The sequence below is a fragment of the Pan troglodytes genome, chromosome 19 (assembly GCF_028858775.2).
Source record: "Pan troglodytes isolate AG18354 chromosome 19, NHGRI_mPanTro3-v2.0_pri, whole genome shotgun sequence".
Lineage (NCBI taxonomy): Eukaryota > Metazoa > Chordata > Mammalia > Primates > Hominidae > Pan > Pan troglodytes.
Window position 1 is genome coordinate 20,880,789 of NC_072417.2, and position 14,766 is coordinate 20,895,554.

The 14,766-nt window shown below is 40.7% G+C and overlaps 1 protein-coding gene across 33 annotated transcripts in view; it reads left to right on the forward strand.

Annotated features, from left to right (window-relative positions):
- CDC27 (cell division cycle 27) overlaps positions 1-14,372 on the forward strand; it is a 69,092-nt gene extending 54,720 nt beyond the window's left edge. For 18 of the 33 annotated variants that reach the window (XM_511624.9, XM_009431857.5, XM_063798389.1 and 15 more), the window contains 5 exons: positions 1,844-1,961; positions 5,516-5,644; positions 10,819-10,893; positions 12,170-12,326; positions 13,790-14,372. In XM_511624.9, coding sequence (XP_511624.2) covers positions 1,844-1,961; positions 5,516-5,644; positions 10,819-10,893; positions 12,170-12,326; positions 13,790-13,872 — 562 coding nt within the window. In that variant the 3' untranslated portion in view covers positions 13,873-14,372. Of the gene's footprint in view, positions 1-1,843; positions 1,962-5,515; positions 5,645-10,818; positions 10,894-12,150; positions 12,327-13,789 lie in introns of all 33 variants that reach the window. The other 15 variants (XM_024350274.3, XM_063798375.1, XM_024350275.3 and 12 more) reach the window with 3 other exon arrangements.
- The last annotated feature ends 394 nt before the right edge of the window (positions 14,373-14,766 follow it).

A 14,766-nucleotide genomic window follows, 5' to 3' on the forward strand; every position in this document is an offset into this window, starting at 1 on the left:
TGGGTTTAGGGGTGTGGTTTCTTTTTTCCTTATTATCATAGTTTGATTTGATTTGATTTGATTGTTTTTGCTTGTAAAAGTGACTCTTTAAAATGTTTTAATGGTCTGGGCATGGTGGCTCATGCCTGTAATCCTAGCGTTTGGGAGGCCAAGGTGGGAGGATTGTTTGAGGCTAAGAGTTTGAAACCAGCTTGGTCAACATAGTGAGACCTCGTCTCCACAAAAAATTAAAAATATGTTAATATAAGAAGGCTGGGGGTGGTAGCTCACACCTGCAATCCCGGCACTTTGGTAGGCTGGGACAAGCAGATCACTTAAGGCCAGGAGTTCAAGACCAGCCTGGCCAACATGGGGAAACCTCGTCTCTACTAAAAATACAAGAAAATTAGCTGGGCATGGTGACACATGCCTGTAATCCCAGCTACTTGGGAGGCTGAGGCACGAAAATCGCTTGAACCCAGGAGGCAGAGGTTGCAGTGAGCTGAGATTGCACCACTGCACTCCAACCTGGGTGACAAAAAGCAAGACTGTCTCAAAAAAGAAAAAAAATATATGTAGGCCAGGTGTGGTGGCTCATGCCTGTAATCCCACCACTTTGGGAGGCCGAGGCCGAGGCGGGCGGATCACCTGAGTAGGGAGTTCGAGACCAGCCTGACCAACATGGAGAAACCCTGTCTTTACTAAAAATACAAAATTAGCTGGGTGTGGTGGCGCGTGCCTGTAATCCCAGCTACTCGGAAGGCTGAGGCAGGAGAAACGCTTGAACCTGGGAGGCGGAGGTTGTGGTGAGCTGCGATCATGCCATTGCACTCCAGCCTGGGCAACAAGAGCGAAACTCCGTCTCAAAAAAAAAAAAAAAAAACAGCTTGGCACCATGACTCACGCCTGTAGTCCCAGCACTTTGGGAGGCCAAGGCGGGCGGATCACCTGAGGTCAGGAGTTCAAGACCAGCCTGACCAACATGGAGAAACCCCGTCTCTGCTAAAAATACAAAATTAGCCGGGCGTGATGGTGCATGCCTGTAATCCCCAGCTACTCGGGAGGCTGAGGCAGGAGAATTGCTTGAACCTGTGGGTGGAGGTTGTGGTGAGCCGAGATTGCACCATTGCACTCCAGCCTGGGCAACAAGAGCAAAACTCTGTCTCAAAAAAATACATATATATTATATATATATATATATATATATATGTATATTTGTGTGTGTGTGTGTGTGTGTATATATATATATATATGCGCCTGGGCAACATGGCAAAACCCCATCTCTACAAAAAATACAAAAATTAGCCATGCCTGGTGGCGTGCACCTGTAGTTGCAGCTACTCAGGATGCTGAGGTGGGAGGATTGATCACTTGAGCCTGGGAGGTCAAGGCTGCAGTGAGCTGTGATTGAGCCACTGCACTCCAGCCTAGGCAACAGAGTGAGGTGCTATCTTTAAAATATAATAATAATAATAACAATAATAATAATAATAATAAACTGCTTTAATGGCTAGGCATTGTGGTTCATGCCTGTAGTCTCAGCTACTCTGGAGGCTGAGGCTGGAGGATTCTTTGAACCCGGAAGTTCAAGGATGCAGTGAGCTATGATTGGCCCACTGCACTCCAGCCTGGGTGACAGAGTGAGACCCTAATTCAAAAAAAATTTTTTTTATTTAAAAATAAGTAAATAAAATGCTTTAATGATTTTTATCATAACTGGTATTTTTTGCCTCTCCTCTAAGACTACCAGTATTCCACTGGATTATTAAAATGCCAGATTCTATACTTGTTCTTTTACTAATTGAACTAAATTAGCAACCTAAACTTTATATTTTTAAAATTATACTTTGTTTTATACTTTCAGGTATGGTTTAGGAATGATTTATTACAAGCAAGAAAAATTCAGCCTTGCAGAAATGCATTTCCAAAAAGCGCTTGATATCAACCCTCAAAGTTCAGTTTTACTTTGCCACATTGGAGTAGTAAGTAGCTTTCTAAACATTAATACTCTATTAATCTCCCTTTTGAAATATGTTTGTTATTGATTTAATTGCTGTGATAAAAATTGGTCCTTTTTTGTGTTGAAACAGTATTCTGGAGCCTATTACAACCAAAAATACTACCCATTTGGCTTAGCATAAAAAAAAAAATCACAGAATTGCCCTTATCCCTTGCACAAGTCACTTCATTGCTCTGAGCTTCTATTTTATGAATGTCATGTACTACTTGCTTACCTCATAGGGTTGTTCTGTGACTCAAGTAAGATATCTCCTGGCCAGTTGCAGTGGCTCATGCCTGTAATGCCAGCGCTTTAGGAGGCCGAGGCAGGTGAATCACTTGAGGTCAGGAGTTGGAGACCAGCCTGGCAAACATGGTGAAACCCCATTTTTACTAAAAATACAAAAACTAGCTAGGCGTGGTGGCACACGCCTGTAATTCCAGCTACTCGGGAAGCTGAGGCAGGAGAATTGCTTGAACCCAGAAGGAGGAGGTTGCTGTGAGCCGAGATCACACCACTGCACTACAACCTGGGCGACAGAGCAAGACTCTGTCTCAAAAAAAAAAAAAGATACTTCCTATTTTTGAAAGCATTTTCCGTGGGTTAATATTTAGCTCCTAAGTTAAGTAGGGTTTTTTTTTGTTTTTTGTTTGTTTGTTTGTTTTGAGACCTGTCACCCAGGCTGGAGTGCAGTGGCCCGATCTCGGCTCACTGCAAGCTCTGCCTCCCGGGTTCACGCCATTTTCCTGCCTCAGCATCCCGAGTAGCTGGGACTACAGGTGCCCACCACCACGCCTGGCTGATTTTTTGTATTTTCAGTAGAGACTGTGTTTCACCGTGTTAGCCAGGATGGTCTGGATCTCCTGACCTCATGATCCGCCTGCCTTGGCCTCCCAAAGTGCTGGGATTACAGGCGTGAGCCACCATGCCCGGCCTTAAGTAGGTAGTATTTTAAGGCAAATGGTTCCCTGTGTTTAAGCCTCTGAGTAACATAGGTGTGTCATAATGAATTAAAATTCTTATAAGGCAATATGCACAATCATTTTTATATTTATATATTTTAAATGTATCTGGTAACAAATTGTACTTTGGCTGGGTACGGTGGCTCGTACTTGTAATCCCAACACTTTGGGATGCCAAGGCAGGAGGATTGCTTGAGGCCAGGAGTTCAAGACCAGCCTGGGCAACATAGCGAGACCCAATCTCTACAAAAAAATTTAAAAATTAGCCTGGCATGGTGGTGCACACCTGTGGTCCTGGCTACTTGGGAGGCTGAAGCACAAGGATCACTTGAGCCCAGGAGTGCAAGGCTGCTGTGAGCTAAGAAGGTGATACTGCACTCCTGCCTGGGCAACAGAATGAGACTCCATCTCTTAAAAGAAAATAAATAGATTTTACTTTAACAGGAGAAAAGATATGTACATTATGTTTGTTTGCTTTTTAAAATCGCGTTTATTAGCTTCTGTATAAGTACGGTACCTTAAGTTCTTGTTCTCATCCTCTCATCCCTTTCCCCTTCTCCCTCCCCTCAGCTTCTCTCTTTTTTTCCCCCTAGCAAGTTTAGCTTTTGTGGGAATGGTCATACAATGTGAGGAAATTGTTAGTTCGAAATGTCACTATCTTGGGGAGAGTAGAATTCTAATTCTCTATTGACTATAATGACATTGACCATGATAATTTTCTTAAAAATGGACATAGTCCAGCACCATAAGACAGGGCAAGAAAAAAAAGTTGACAGTAACTTCTTTTATAGTTAGCTACTACGGAAAAAATGGAGAGATAATGTGTCTACTTAACATTATTTTTTGTTGTCATCACCTTATTCAATTCAAAATTAAATCTCTTGACACCTTTTGGTGAAGTTGAACACTTTTTTAAAAATAGGAATTCTTCTGAACTTATCGTAGAACAGGTTGTTTTAAATTTTTGAGTGGTTTATTTGAAGAAATTGTCAGGTAAGAGAGTAAGCTTTTCTCTTTTCGGGAACTAGTATTTAGGGTCTCAATCCTGTGGGCAGAATATTTGGCCACCATTAGATCATTGCGTAGATGAGTTTAGCAAGCAGACGTTGGCACTACCTATTCTCACATTCTTATGACGATGATATTTGTTAAAGTTCTGCAGCCACATTCATACATTCATTCACCCCACTTTTTTAATTTAATTTTTTTTTTTTTTTTTTTTGAGATGGAGTTTCACTCTTGTTGCCCAGGCTGGAGTGCAGTGGCACAATCTCAGCTTACCACAACCTCCACCTCCCAGGTTCAAGTGATTCTCCTGCCTCAGCCTCCTGAGTAGCTGGGATTACAGGTGCCCGACACCACGCCTGGCTAATTTTTTGTATTTTTAGTAGAGATGGGGGTTTCATCATGTTGGCCAGGCTGGCTCGAACTCTTGATCTCAGGTGATCCACCCACCTTGGCCTCCCAAAGTGCTGGGATTACAGGCGTGAGCCACCGGGCCCAGCCCACCCCACTTTATAACATATAATTTGTCCAAGGAGGAACATAGCAGAATATTAGTATACACATATGAATGAATAGTGAGGTTTGGTACTTTTTAAATCTTTTAAATTTTAAGTTATTTAAAATATCTTAAGTTATTTGCTTCCCAGTATTAGAGATCAGTGATTTTCAATTATGTAAAACAGTAAAATCATTTTTCTTTTTTTTTTTCTTTTTTTCTTTTTCTTTTTATTTTTTGAGACGGAGTCTCGCTCTGTCGCCCAGGCTGGAGTGCAGTGGCGCGATCTTGGCTCACTGCAACCTCTGCCTCCGGTTTCAAGCAATTCTCCTGCCTCAGCCTCCCAAGTAGCTCGGACTACAGGCGTGTGACAGCACGCCCGGCTAATTTTTTGTATTTTTAGTAGAGATGGGGTTTCACCGTGTTAGCCAGGATGGTCTCGATCTCCTGACCTCGTGATCCACCTGCCTTGGCCTCCCAACGTGCTCGGATTACAGGCCTGAGCCACCGCACCTGGCCAGTAAAATCATTTTTCAAATAAATTCCTAAAATATTGAAAATATAATTGTTCTGAGTGAAACAAGGTTTGTAAACAGGAGTGTTTTTAACACAGTTTTGAGAAGTCTAATATTTGAAAGACCGCATAAACCTGATGAAATGTGAATATTATCTGGCTAAATAGTACAGATCTTTTTTATGAATAGAACACCAAGGTTTTACTTGCCTTTTAGACTTAAAGGTAACCAAATATCTGCTCTAGACTATTGATTATCATCATAGGTATGTACCAGAGGACCTAGATTTTTATTACAGAGCAAATTATTTAAGATCTCTAGACTTCAGTATTCTCATCTTTAGTGAAGCAGTTGAACTAGAATTAGAAGTGATTTTAGAGATAATCTATTAATCATTTGGTAATTAATTACTAAATCCACTTAATGCAGTGGACAATCCAGTTAGACCCTACAACCTTATCTCTAATAATTTGATTATGTTGGTTTTGAGTCACGTTGGTTCTCACCTTTCTTCATAAATATCAAGAGGGAGTATTAACATGATCTTTATTTCTTACAGGTTCAACATGCACTGAAAAAATCAGAGAAGGCTTTGGATACCCTAAACAAAGCCATTGTCATTGATCCCAAGAACCCTCTATGCAAATTTCACAGAGCCTCAGTTTTATTTGCAAATGAAAAATATAAGGTAAGATAAATATCTTAAGGGTCTTCAGTGTTGTATTGCTTAAAAACAACGTTATCCCTTGTTTTCAATAAACTGAAAGTTATTTATTTAATTTTGATCTGAGACATTTTTCCAAGCTGTTAATTTCATTTTTTGTGATTTTTATTTCTTCATGAAATACTCATAGGAAGGATAGGTGTGTGGATATTTAGGAATATATAGTTATCCCTTGTAAAGATGTCTTATATAGAAAGGCAGTTTTTTCATCAGGTAGTTATCTTAAAGTTATCTTAAACCATCCTCTTAGGACCAAAATAAGTGAACAGATGAAAATGAATGTATGGGCCAGGCGCAGTGGCTTACGCCTGTAATCCCAGCACTTTGGGAGACCAAGGCGGGCGGATCACCTGAGTCAGGAGTTCAAGACCAGCCGGGCCACATGGTGAAACCCCATCTCTACTAAAAATACAAAAAATTAGCTGGGCATGGTGGCGGGTGCCTGTAAGTCTCAGCTACTGGGGAGGCTGAGGCAGGAGAATGAATCACTTGAACCCAGGAGGCAGAGGTTTCAGTGAGCCAAGATCACGCCACTGCTCTCCAGCCTGGGCGACAGAGCGAGACTTCATCTCAAAAAAAAAAAAAAAAAAATTAAAAATTAAAAAACAGAAAAAGAAAACGAATGTGTGTGCATTATTCAGCTTTTATTGATTACCCAGTATGTGTCAGGCACCAGGAATATAGTGGCAAGTAAAGCAATCATCTTTCCTGCTTTTGAGGGGCCTACTATCTAGTACTCTCTAGGAAAACAGACATTAACCAAATAATCACAAAATATAATAAATGTTTAATACATAAAGGGAAAGTGTATTAAGTTATGAGAGCTTATAACACGGAGACTAGTTCTAGTCTGATGTGTCTTTCTCTTTACTTCTCACTCTTTTTCAAATTATGTATGCTTAGCCTGAAACAAGTATTGAAAAAAGAAGATAAGGAAACTGAGAAAGAGATAAGAGGCAAAAAGACACGAGATTTTTGTTATCATTTATTCAATCAGAAACCATGAAGCAAAATCTTTTAAAATAAATTCAGGGCTGGGCGCAGTGGCTCACACCTGTAATCCCAGCTCTTCGGGAGGCCAAGGTGGGCAAATCACTTGAGGTCAGAAGTTTGAGACCAGCCTGGCCAACATGGTGAAACCCCATCTCTACCAAAAATACAAAAATTAGCCAGGCATGGTGGTGCGCACCTGTAGTCCCAGTTACTTGGGAGGCTGAGGCACGAGAATCACTTGAACCCAGGAAGCAGAGGTTGCAGTGAGCCAAGATTACGCCACTGCACTCCAGCCTGGGCAACAGCAACACTCTGTCTCACAAAAGAAAAATAGAAAGAAATATACCAAACCAGTGATAACTTTTTTTTAATACTAATAAAAGTCCCTATAATCCCGTCACTTTGGAGGAAGAGGCAGGCAGATCACATGAGTCCACGGAACTTGAGACCAGCCTGGGCAACATGGCAAAACCCCATCTCTACCAAAAAAAAAATACAAAAATTAGCCAGGTGTGGTGACGTGTGCCTGTACTCTTAGCTACTCAGGAAGCTGAAATGAGAGGATGGCTTGAGCTCAGGAGGCGGAGGTTGCAGTGAGCTGTTTTCGCGCCACTGCACTTCAGCCTGGGCCACAAAGCTAGACCCTGTCTTAAAAAACAACAACAAAAAAATAGGGCCAGGCACAGTGGCTCACGTATGTAATCCCAGCACTTTGGGAGGCTGGGGTGGGCAGATCACGAGGTCAGGAGTTTGAGGCCAGCCCGGCCAACTTGGTGAAACCCCGTCTCTACTAAAAATACAAAAATTAGCCGGGCTTGGTGGTGGGCACCTGTAATCCCAGCTACCTGGGAGGCTGAGGCAGGAGAATTGCTTGAAACTGGAAGGCAGAGGTTGCAGAGAGTTGAGATCACACCACTGCGCTCCAGCCTGGGCAACAAGAGTGAAACTCCATCTCAAAAAAAAAACTTAAAAATAGGCTAATAAAGATATACAAAGGGATTAAATATATAATTTATCCAGTAATTCCTTTAGTTTTATTCTATCTTCTTTATGAAGACATGGGTTTCTATTTTTACTGGTTTTGTCCTTTTAAAAAGCTTGTCTTTCTTTAGTTTTTGTTTTTCTTGCTCTGTTGCCCAAGCTGGAGTGCAGTGGTGCAATCATAGCTCACTGAAGCCTCAAATTCCTAGGCTGAATTCCTTGTACCCAGGACTACAGGCATAAGCCACCATGCTCAGCTAATTTTTTTATCTAACTGGAGTCTTTAAAAACCTTCTTTTAGGGCCAGGTGCCGTGGCCCATGCTTGTAATCCCAGCACTTTGACAGGCCAAGGAAGCCAGATCACTTGAGGCCAGGAGTTCAAGACCAGCCTGGCCAACATGGTGAAACCCTGTCTCTACTGAAAATACAAAAATTAGCTGGGCCTGGTGGTGCACTCCTGTAATCCCAGCTACTCAAGTGGCTGAGGCATGAGAATCGCTTGAACCCATGAGGCGGAGGTTGCTGTGAGCCCAGATCACACCTCTGCATTCCAGCTTGGGCAACAGAGGGAGACTCTGTCTCAAAAAAAATTTTTTTTCATAAAGCTTATTTTAAATCTTATAAGCCCGTTTCAACTTTTAACTACTCTTTGAAGTACTATAATTGCAAATCAGTATTTGTTTTTATGTATTTGCTTTATATACCTCTTTAGATATGAAGGACTTTATTCATTATTCTTAAAGCCATTTTAATACCAACATACCTACCAGATAGGCCACATAAATCAGCGTTTACTTGCTTCAAGAAACCCAAGTTCTAATCTCATCAGTTGTCTGGACTATGATATATATAGTGATAGCCATTTTTGTGGGGTTTTCTTTCTTTCTTTGTTTAATTAGGCAGCCTTCCAATCCAAAGTAGGACCAGAGAGACTCCCTCTTTTGTTATTATTATCATTATCATTATTATATCAGGCAGCCCCCTGAGCCACAGTAGACTCAGAAAAACTCCCAGTTATAGCCATTTTTGGGTATGAGCTTGGGGCTTCGCTGAATTATGAGGCCTAATTTGCTGCATGGATTAGATATAGAAATGTGACTGTATGAAAAGGGCATAAGGAAAAGTTAAAAGGTACATGTTCTCAGGATCTCCTGGGGCTGTGTCATTCACTGGTCACTTGAAAAAAAGAAAGAAAAGTTAATGATTGCTTCTGAGATTTTCTGGCTCCAAAATGAAAATCAAGGGGGCTATTTCAACATCTCTAAAACATTGCTAGCCATCACCTTATTTAATGTGCTGTACTGATATTTAATTATTTAAATCTTAAGTCTTTAGGGTAAAATTAAGAGCTCTGATGCTATGTGAGACACTATTTCTCAGTGAGTCCTTGTAATTAGATCGTTGGGGGTGGGGATAGGCATACTGGTTGCATGAAATGTTGATAACAATTATAATATGCAGTCATAGAAAGAAAACATATCAATTCTGAATTGTGTGTGTTGTAGCAGTGAAGGAGGATTGGAGTGTGTCATCTTAAAGATTAAGATTTCTTTAAAGGCCAGGCGCAGCAGCTCACGCCTGTAATCCCAGCACTTTGGGAGGCCAAGGTGAGAGGATCACTTGAGGTCAGAAGTTCGAGACCAGCTGGCCAATATGGTGAAACCGCCTGTCTACTAAAAATACAAAAATTAGCCAGGCATGGTGGCACACACCTGTAATTCCAGCTGCTCAGGAGGCTGAGGCAGGAGAATCACTTGACACTGGGAGGGAGAGGTTGTAGCGAGCCAAGATCACGACACCACACTCCAGCCTGGGTGATAGAGTGAAACGCCATCTCAAAAAAAAAAAAAAAAAAAAAAAAAAAAAGATTTCTTTAAAGTAAGGCTGGGTGCAGTGGCTCACACCTGTAATCCCAGCACTTTGGGAGGCCAAGGCAGGTGGATCACCTGAGGTCAGGAGTTCAAGACCAGCCTGGGCAACTTTAGTGAAACCCCATCTCTACTAAAAATACAAAACAAAATTAGGCATTACAGGTAAGCCCCTGTAATCCCAGCTGCTCGAGAGGCTGAGGCAGGAGAATCACTTGAACCCAGGAGGCAGAGGTTGCAGTGAGCAGAGATCGCACCACTGCACTCCAGCCTGGGTGACAGAATGAGAGTCCATCTCAAAAAAGAAAAAAAGATGTCTTTAAAGTAATAATTCTCAGAGTGGTCTGGGAATTTCTGGGGGTCCCTAAAATCCTTCCAAGGAGTCCTAGAGGTCAAAGCTATTTTTACAATAATATCTTGACGTTATTTACCTTTTTCACTCTCATTCTGTCCAAATGGACAGTAGAATTTTCCAAAAGCTACATAATATGTGATATCGAAACATTAAATGGAGAAGCAGATAGATGTGAGAATCTAGCTGTCTTCTACTAACAGAGACTTGCAAAAATGTTAATGCCACTCTTCTCAATAACTTTTTGTTGTTCTGAAAAATTATATAGTTATTTTTCGTTAAAAAATAAATCACTGGGCCAGGCATGGTGGCTCACGCCTGTAATCCCAGCACTTTGGTAGGCTGAGGCGGGCAGATTACTTGAGGTCAGGAGTTCAAGACCAGCCTGGCTGACATGGTGAAACCCCGTCTCTACTAAAAATACAAAAATTAGCTGGGTGTGGTGGCGCATGCCTGTAATCCCAGTTACGCGGGAGGCTGAGGCAGGAGAATTGCTTGAATCTGAGAAGCGGAGATTGCAGAGAGCAGAGATGGCGCCACTGCACTCCAGCCTGGGCGACAGAGCGAGACTGCACCTCAATAAATAAAAATGAATAGATAGATAGATAGATAGATAGATAGATAGATAGATAGATGACCAAAAGCAAGGATTGTTACCACCTGCATATTTCACGAAGAGGGGTGTGTGTGTGTGTGTGTGTGTGTGTGTGTGTGTGTGTGTGTATTTTCAGTGTACTAGAGTGCCTGCCATTTCTTAGTACCTATTGTCATATAAGTATGCATTTTATTTTCACAACAATAAGAACTAATACAATAAGGAAGTACATTGATTAAGATTTAGTTAGCTTTTGTGAAGATGATTTGGGAAATCAAATAAGTAAAAACGCTTGGTCAAAACTTTAAAAATTTTTGCTACTTTAAGGTTTTTCTTTGCCTTTTTCAGTCTGCTTTACAAGAACTTGAAGAATTGAAACAAATTGTTCCCAAAGAATCCCTCGTTTACTTCTTAATAGGAAAGGTAAAGACTGGGGTCATGGTCCCAAACAGTGACTTTCATAGCAAATAATGACATTTTATAAGAATAAATGTAATACTTCCTGTACAATATCTATTGAGCAAATTCAACTAAAGCTCCGAACTGAGTGCTCTGGGAATAACAGATTTAGTTCTAACACTTAAGAAAATGATATCCTAGCCGGGCATGGTGCCTCACGCCTGTAATCCCAGCACTTTGGGAGGCCTAGGCAGGTAGATTACCTGAGGTCAGGAGTTTAAGACCAGCTTGACCAACATGGTGAAACCTGACCTCTACTAAAAATACAAAAAATTAGCTGGGCGTGGTGACACATGCCTGTAATCCCAGCTACTCCGGAGGCTGAGGCACGAGAATCACTTGAACCTGGGAGGCAAAGGTTGCCATGAGCCAAGATCACCCCACTGCACTCCAGCCTGGGCAAGAGAACAAGATTCTGTCTCAGAAAGAAAAAAAAAAAAAAAAAAAAAAGTAGAAGAACATGAATGGCACTGTGTTGTCTTGATTAAGAGAAATGGCTTCTGAGAGTCCCAAGGCCAGACTAGTCAGTTTTTTATAGACTAGACCTCCATATGCCAATTAGTTAAGGTGACTGTGGACAGTTGTAAAGAGTTGATATAACTCAATTTAAAATCACTGTAAATGAAAGTTAATTAAGCAGTTTATAATCCATTTAATCCCATTATCATTGTTCCATTTAGAGTGATATTTATTGGAAACTTACTACCTGAAAGATAGAAGCAAGGAATTCTGAAAATAATGTCTGATTATATTAAAAGGAACTCAAAAGCTGGTATGAGTTCATCTGTAGGAAGAAAATGTCCTACCCTTAGAATGAGTTTAGAGCACATAAATCAGGAGCCTAATTTAAATTATAAATATTTAGAATTGTAGAGGCTGGGCGCGGTGGCTCATGCCTGTAATCCCAGCACTTTGGGAGGCAGGTGGATCACCTGAGTCAGGAGTTTGAGACTAGCCTAGCTAACATGGCAAAACCCTGTCTCTACTAAAAATACAAAAATTAGCCAGGGGTGGTGGTGGGCACCTGTAGTCCCAGCTACTCAGGAGACTGAAGCAGGAGAATCGCTTGAACCTGGGAGGTGGAGGTTGCAGTGAGCCAAGATCGTGCCATTGCACTCTAGCCTGGGTAATAGAGTGAGACTCCATCTCAAAAATAAATAAATAAGTATATATATAGTTAGAATTTTATAGTTGAAGCTCACAACTTAATGAAAAATGTAGTGCTGCTGTTTATTTTTAGGTTTACAAGAAGTTAGGTCAAACGCACCTCGCCCTGATGAATTTCTCTTGGGCTATGGATTTAGATCCTAAAGGAGCCAATAACCAGATTAAAGAGGCAATTGATAAGCGTTATCTTCCAGATGATGAGGAGCCAATAACCCAAGAAGAACAGATCAGTAAGTATCATACATATGATTTTGAGTATTTAGAAAGTTACCTTTTGCATAAGGATTTGTAGGCTACTCTTTTATTTTATTTTTCTAACCATGGTGTTTTCATTATACCAAATGGACTTTTAGGGAAATTGAACAGGGTGATGTAATAACAAAATGCATATAAAGTCAGATAATGAGTCTCTGTTCTGGATCTAGTTTGCTGTGTGACTTTGACAAATTCATTGCTAAGTTTTACCTGGACCTCAATTTATGTTTGAATATGTAACCAGTACTGTTTTATCTGCTTCATAAAAATGTAGTTTTTTAAATAAGAGAATGGAGAAATTTCTGACAAGATAAATTCTGATTAGATGCCTTTGTTCCAGAAAACTTGGTGAAAGGCTTTAATTAAAATTATAAGCCATGGGGCCAGTCGCAGCGGCTCAGGCCTGTAATTCCAACACTTTGGGAGGTGGAGGTGGGTGGATCACCTGAGGTCAGGAGATGACACCAGCTGACCAACATGGTGAAACCTCGTCTCTACTAAAAATACAAAAATTAGCTGGGCGTGGTTGCGGGCGCCTGTAATCCTAGCTACTCGGGAGGCTGAGACAGGAGAATTGCTTGAACCCAGGAGGCTGAAGTTGCAGTGAGCCGAAATCACGCCATTGCACTCCAACCTGGATGACAAGAATGAAACTCTGTCTCAAAAAAAAAAAAAGTGTATATATATATATATATATATATATATATATATATATGCCAGGCATGATGGCTTGCGTATGTAATCCCAGCTACTCAGGAGGCTGAGGTGGGAGGATTGCTTGAGCCTAGGATTTCACGACTAGCCAGTGAGACCCTGTCTCTAAACAAATTTTTAAAAGTAGCTGGCTGTGGTGGTACGTGTCTATAGTCCCAGCTACTTGGGAGGCTGAGGCAGGAGAATCATACCACTTGAGCCCAGGAGTTTGAGGCTCCAGTGAGCTATGATTGTGCCACTGCACTCCAGCCTAGGTGACAGAGCAAGATAGATGATTGATTGATTGATTGATTGATTGACTGATAGACCGACCCCATAAACCTTTTGAAACTGAAGGTTATAGTCTGTGTTTCTGTGGACTAGCAGGGAGTATTCTTAAAGTGGAGTCAGTGATTGGAGGTTGGGGGAAATGTCAATTTTTTTTTTTTTAATGTCTCAGAGAACTAGCTAGTTGTAATTCCTAGGGCAGGAATAAGGAACTCATTAGGAAGAGGCAGTTTTGGTAGTTAAAACTTAAAGGTAAAATGCAGTAAGCTAATATCAGACCTATTATAAAGTTAGGAAACTTGAGTTGCATTTTATTAAAGGATATGAGGATTTTTAAGGGCCTTTATTTAGGGTTTTATCTCTCTGAATATAATACAATTTTTCTTATTTGTTTTCATGAACCAACAGGATATATTTGTCAGAAAACTTACTGTGGACTTTTGTTTTATTTTTAAAGTGGGAACAGATGAATCCCAGGAGAGCAGCATGACAGATGCGGATGACACACAACTTCATGCAGCTGAAAGTGATGAATTTTAACTTCTGGAAATCAGACTTTTACAACTGGATGTGTGACTAGTGCTGACATGTTTCTTGTCCCTCTGTATACTGAGTCTTTACTCTTGAGCTGGCGGTGTCATCGTCCGTCACTTATACCATGAGTGTGCCACTTTCATTGGACCCTGACTGTATACAGAATGAAAGGCAGTGCAATATTTAGCTGCTAACAAGACTGGCTCTTTTACCAGTATGAATGACAATTTATGGGGGGTAGGGTGGGGAACTTTCTTTTCTGTTTTTCTTTAATCTCCCTTTGTTGGAAAGTATCATGAAAGGAAGAGTTATGTTTTATCTTGAAGGAACCATTAGATATGGAAAATAGTGATGAACCAGAGTTTCTTGGTTGCTTTTTCAAAAATTTGTTTTTATTTGGTTCTGTTCCTGATAAACAGAGTAACTGACCTTCATTTCTAGGTTCTTCAAGAATGGTGTTTGCAAGTGCCAGATGGAACAATAAAAGACGTTGCCTATAACAGTGACTTGATTGCCAAGGAATGTAAATTACCTTAAACTTGCAGTATCTCCCATAAACAAATGTAATGGGCATATTGGGACTCGTATGTAGGAATCAAATATCCCTCCATACAGTGTACACTTATTCTTGGCAAGAATGCTTTAATGTCTAACCAAGAATTTTAATTTATTCATCTTGCTTCAAAGTGTTGATCATTGTTGTCTTGGTATTGCAAACTTTAAAATTGTTTCTTACCATATTGCCTCTTCTCTTTGAGCTCTGTGGGATCACCTTTAACATTCAGAGATGATAGAGTGGTTCCCCACTGAGAAGCCAAAACAAGGCCCTTAATAACCCCTTAAGTTCACCATATGAATCAGAAGGAGAACACTAAAGTGGAGAGACTTTTAAGAGATCAT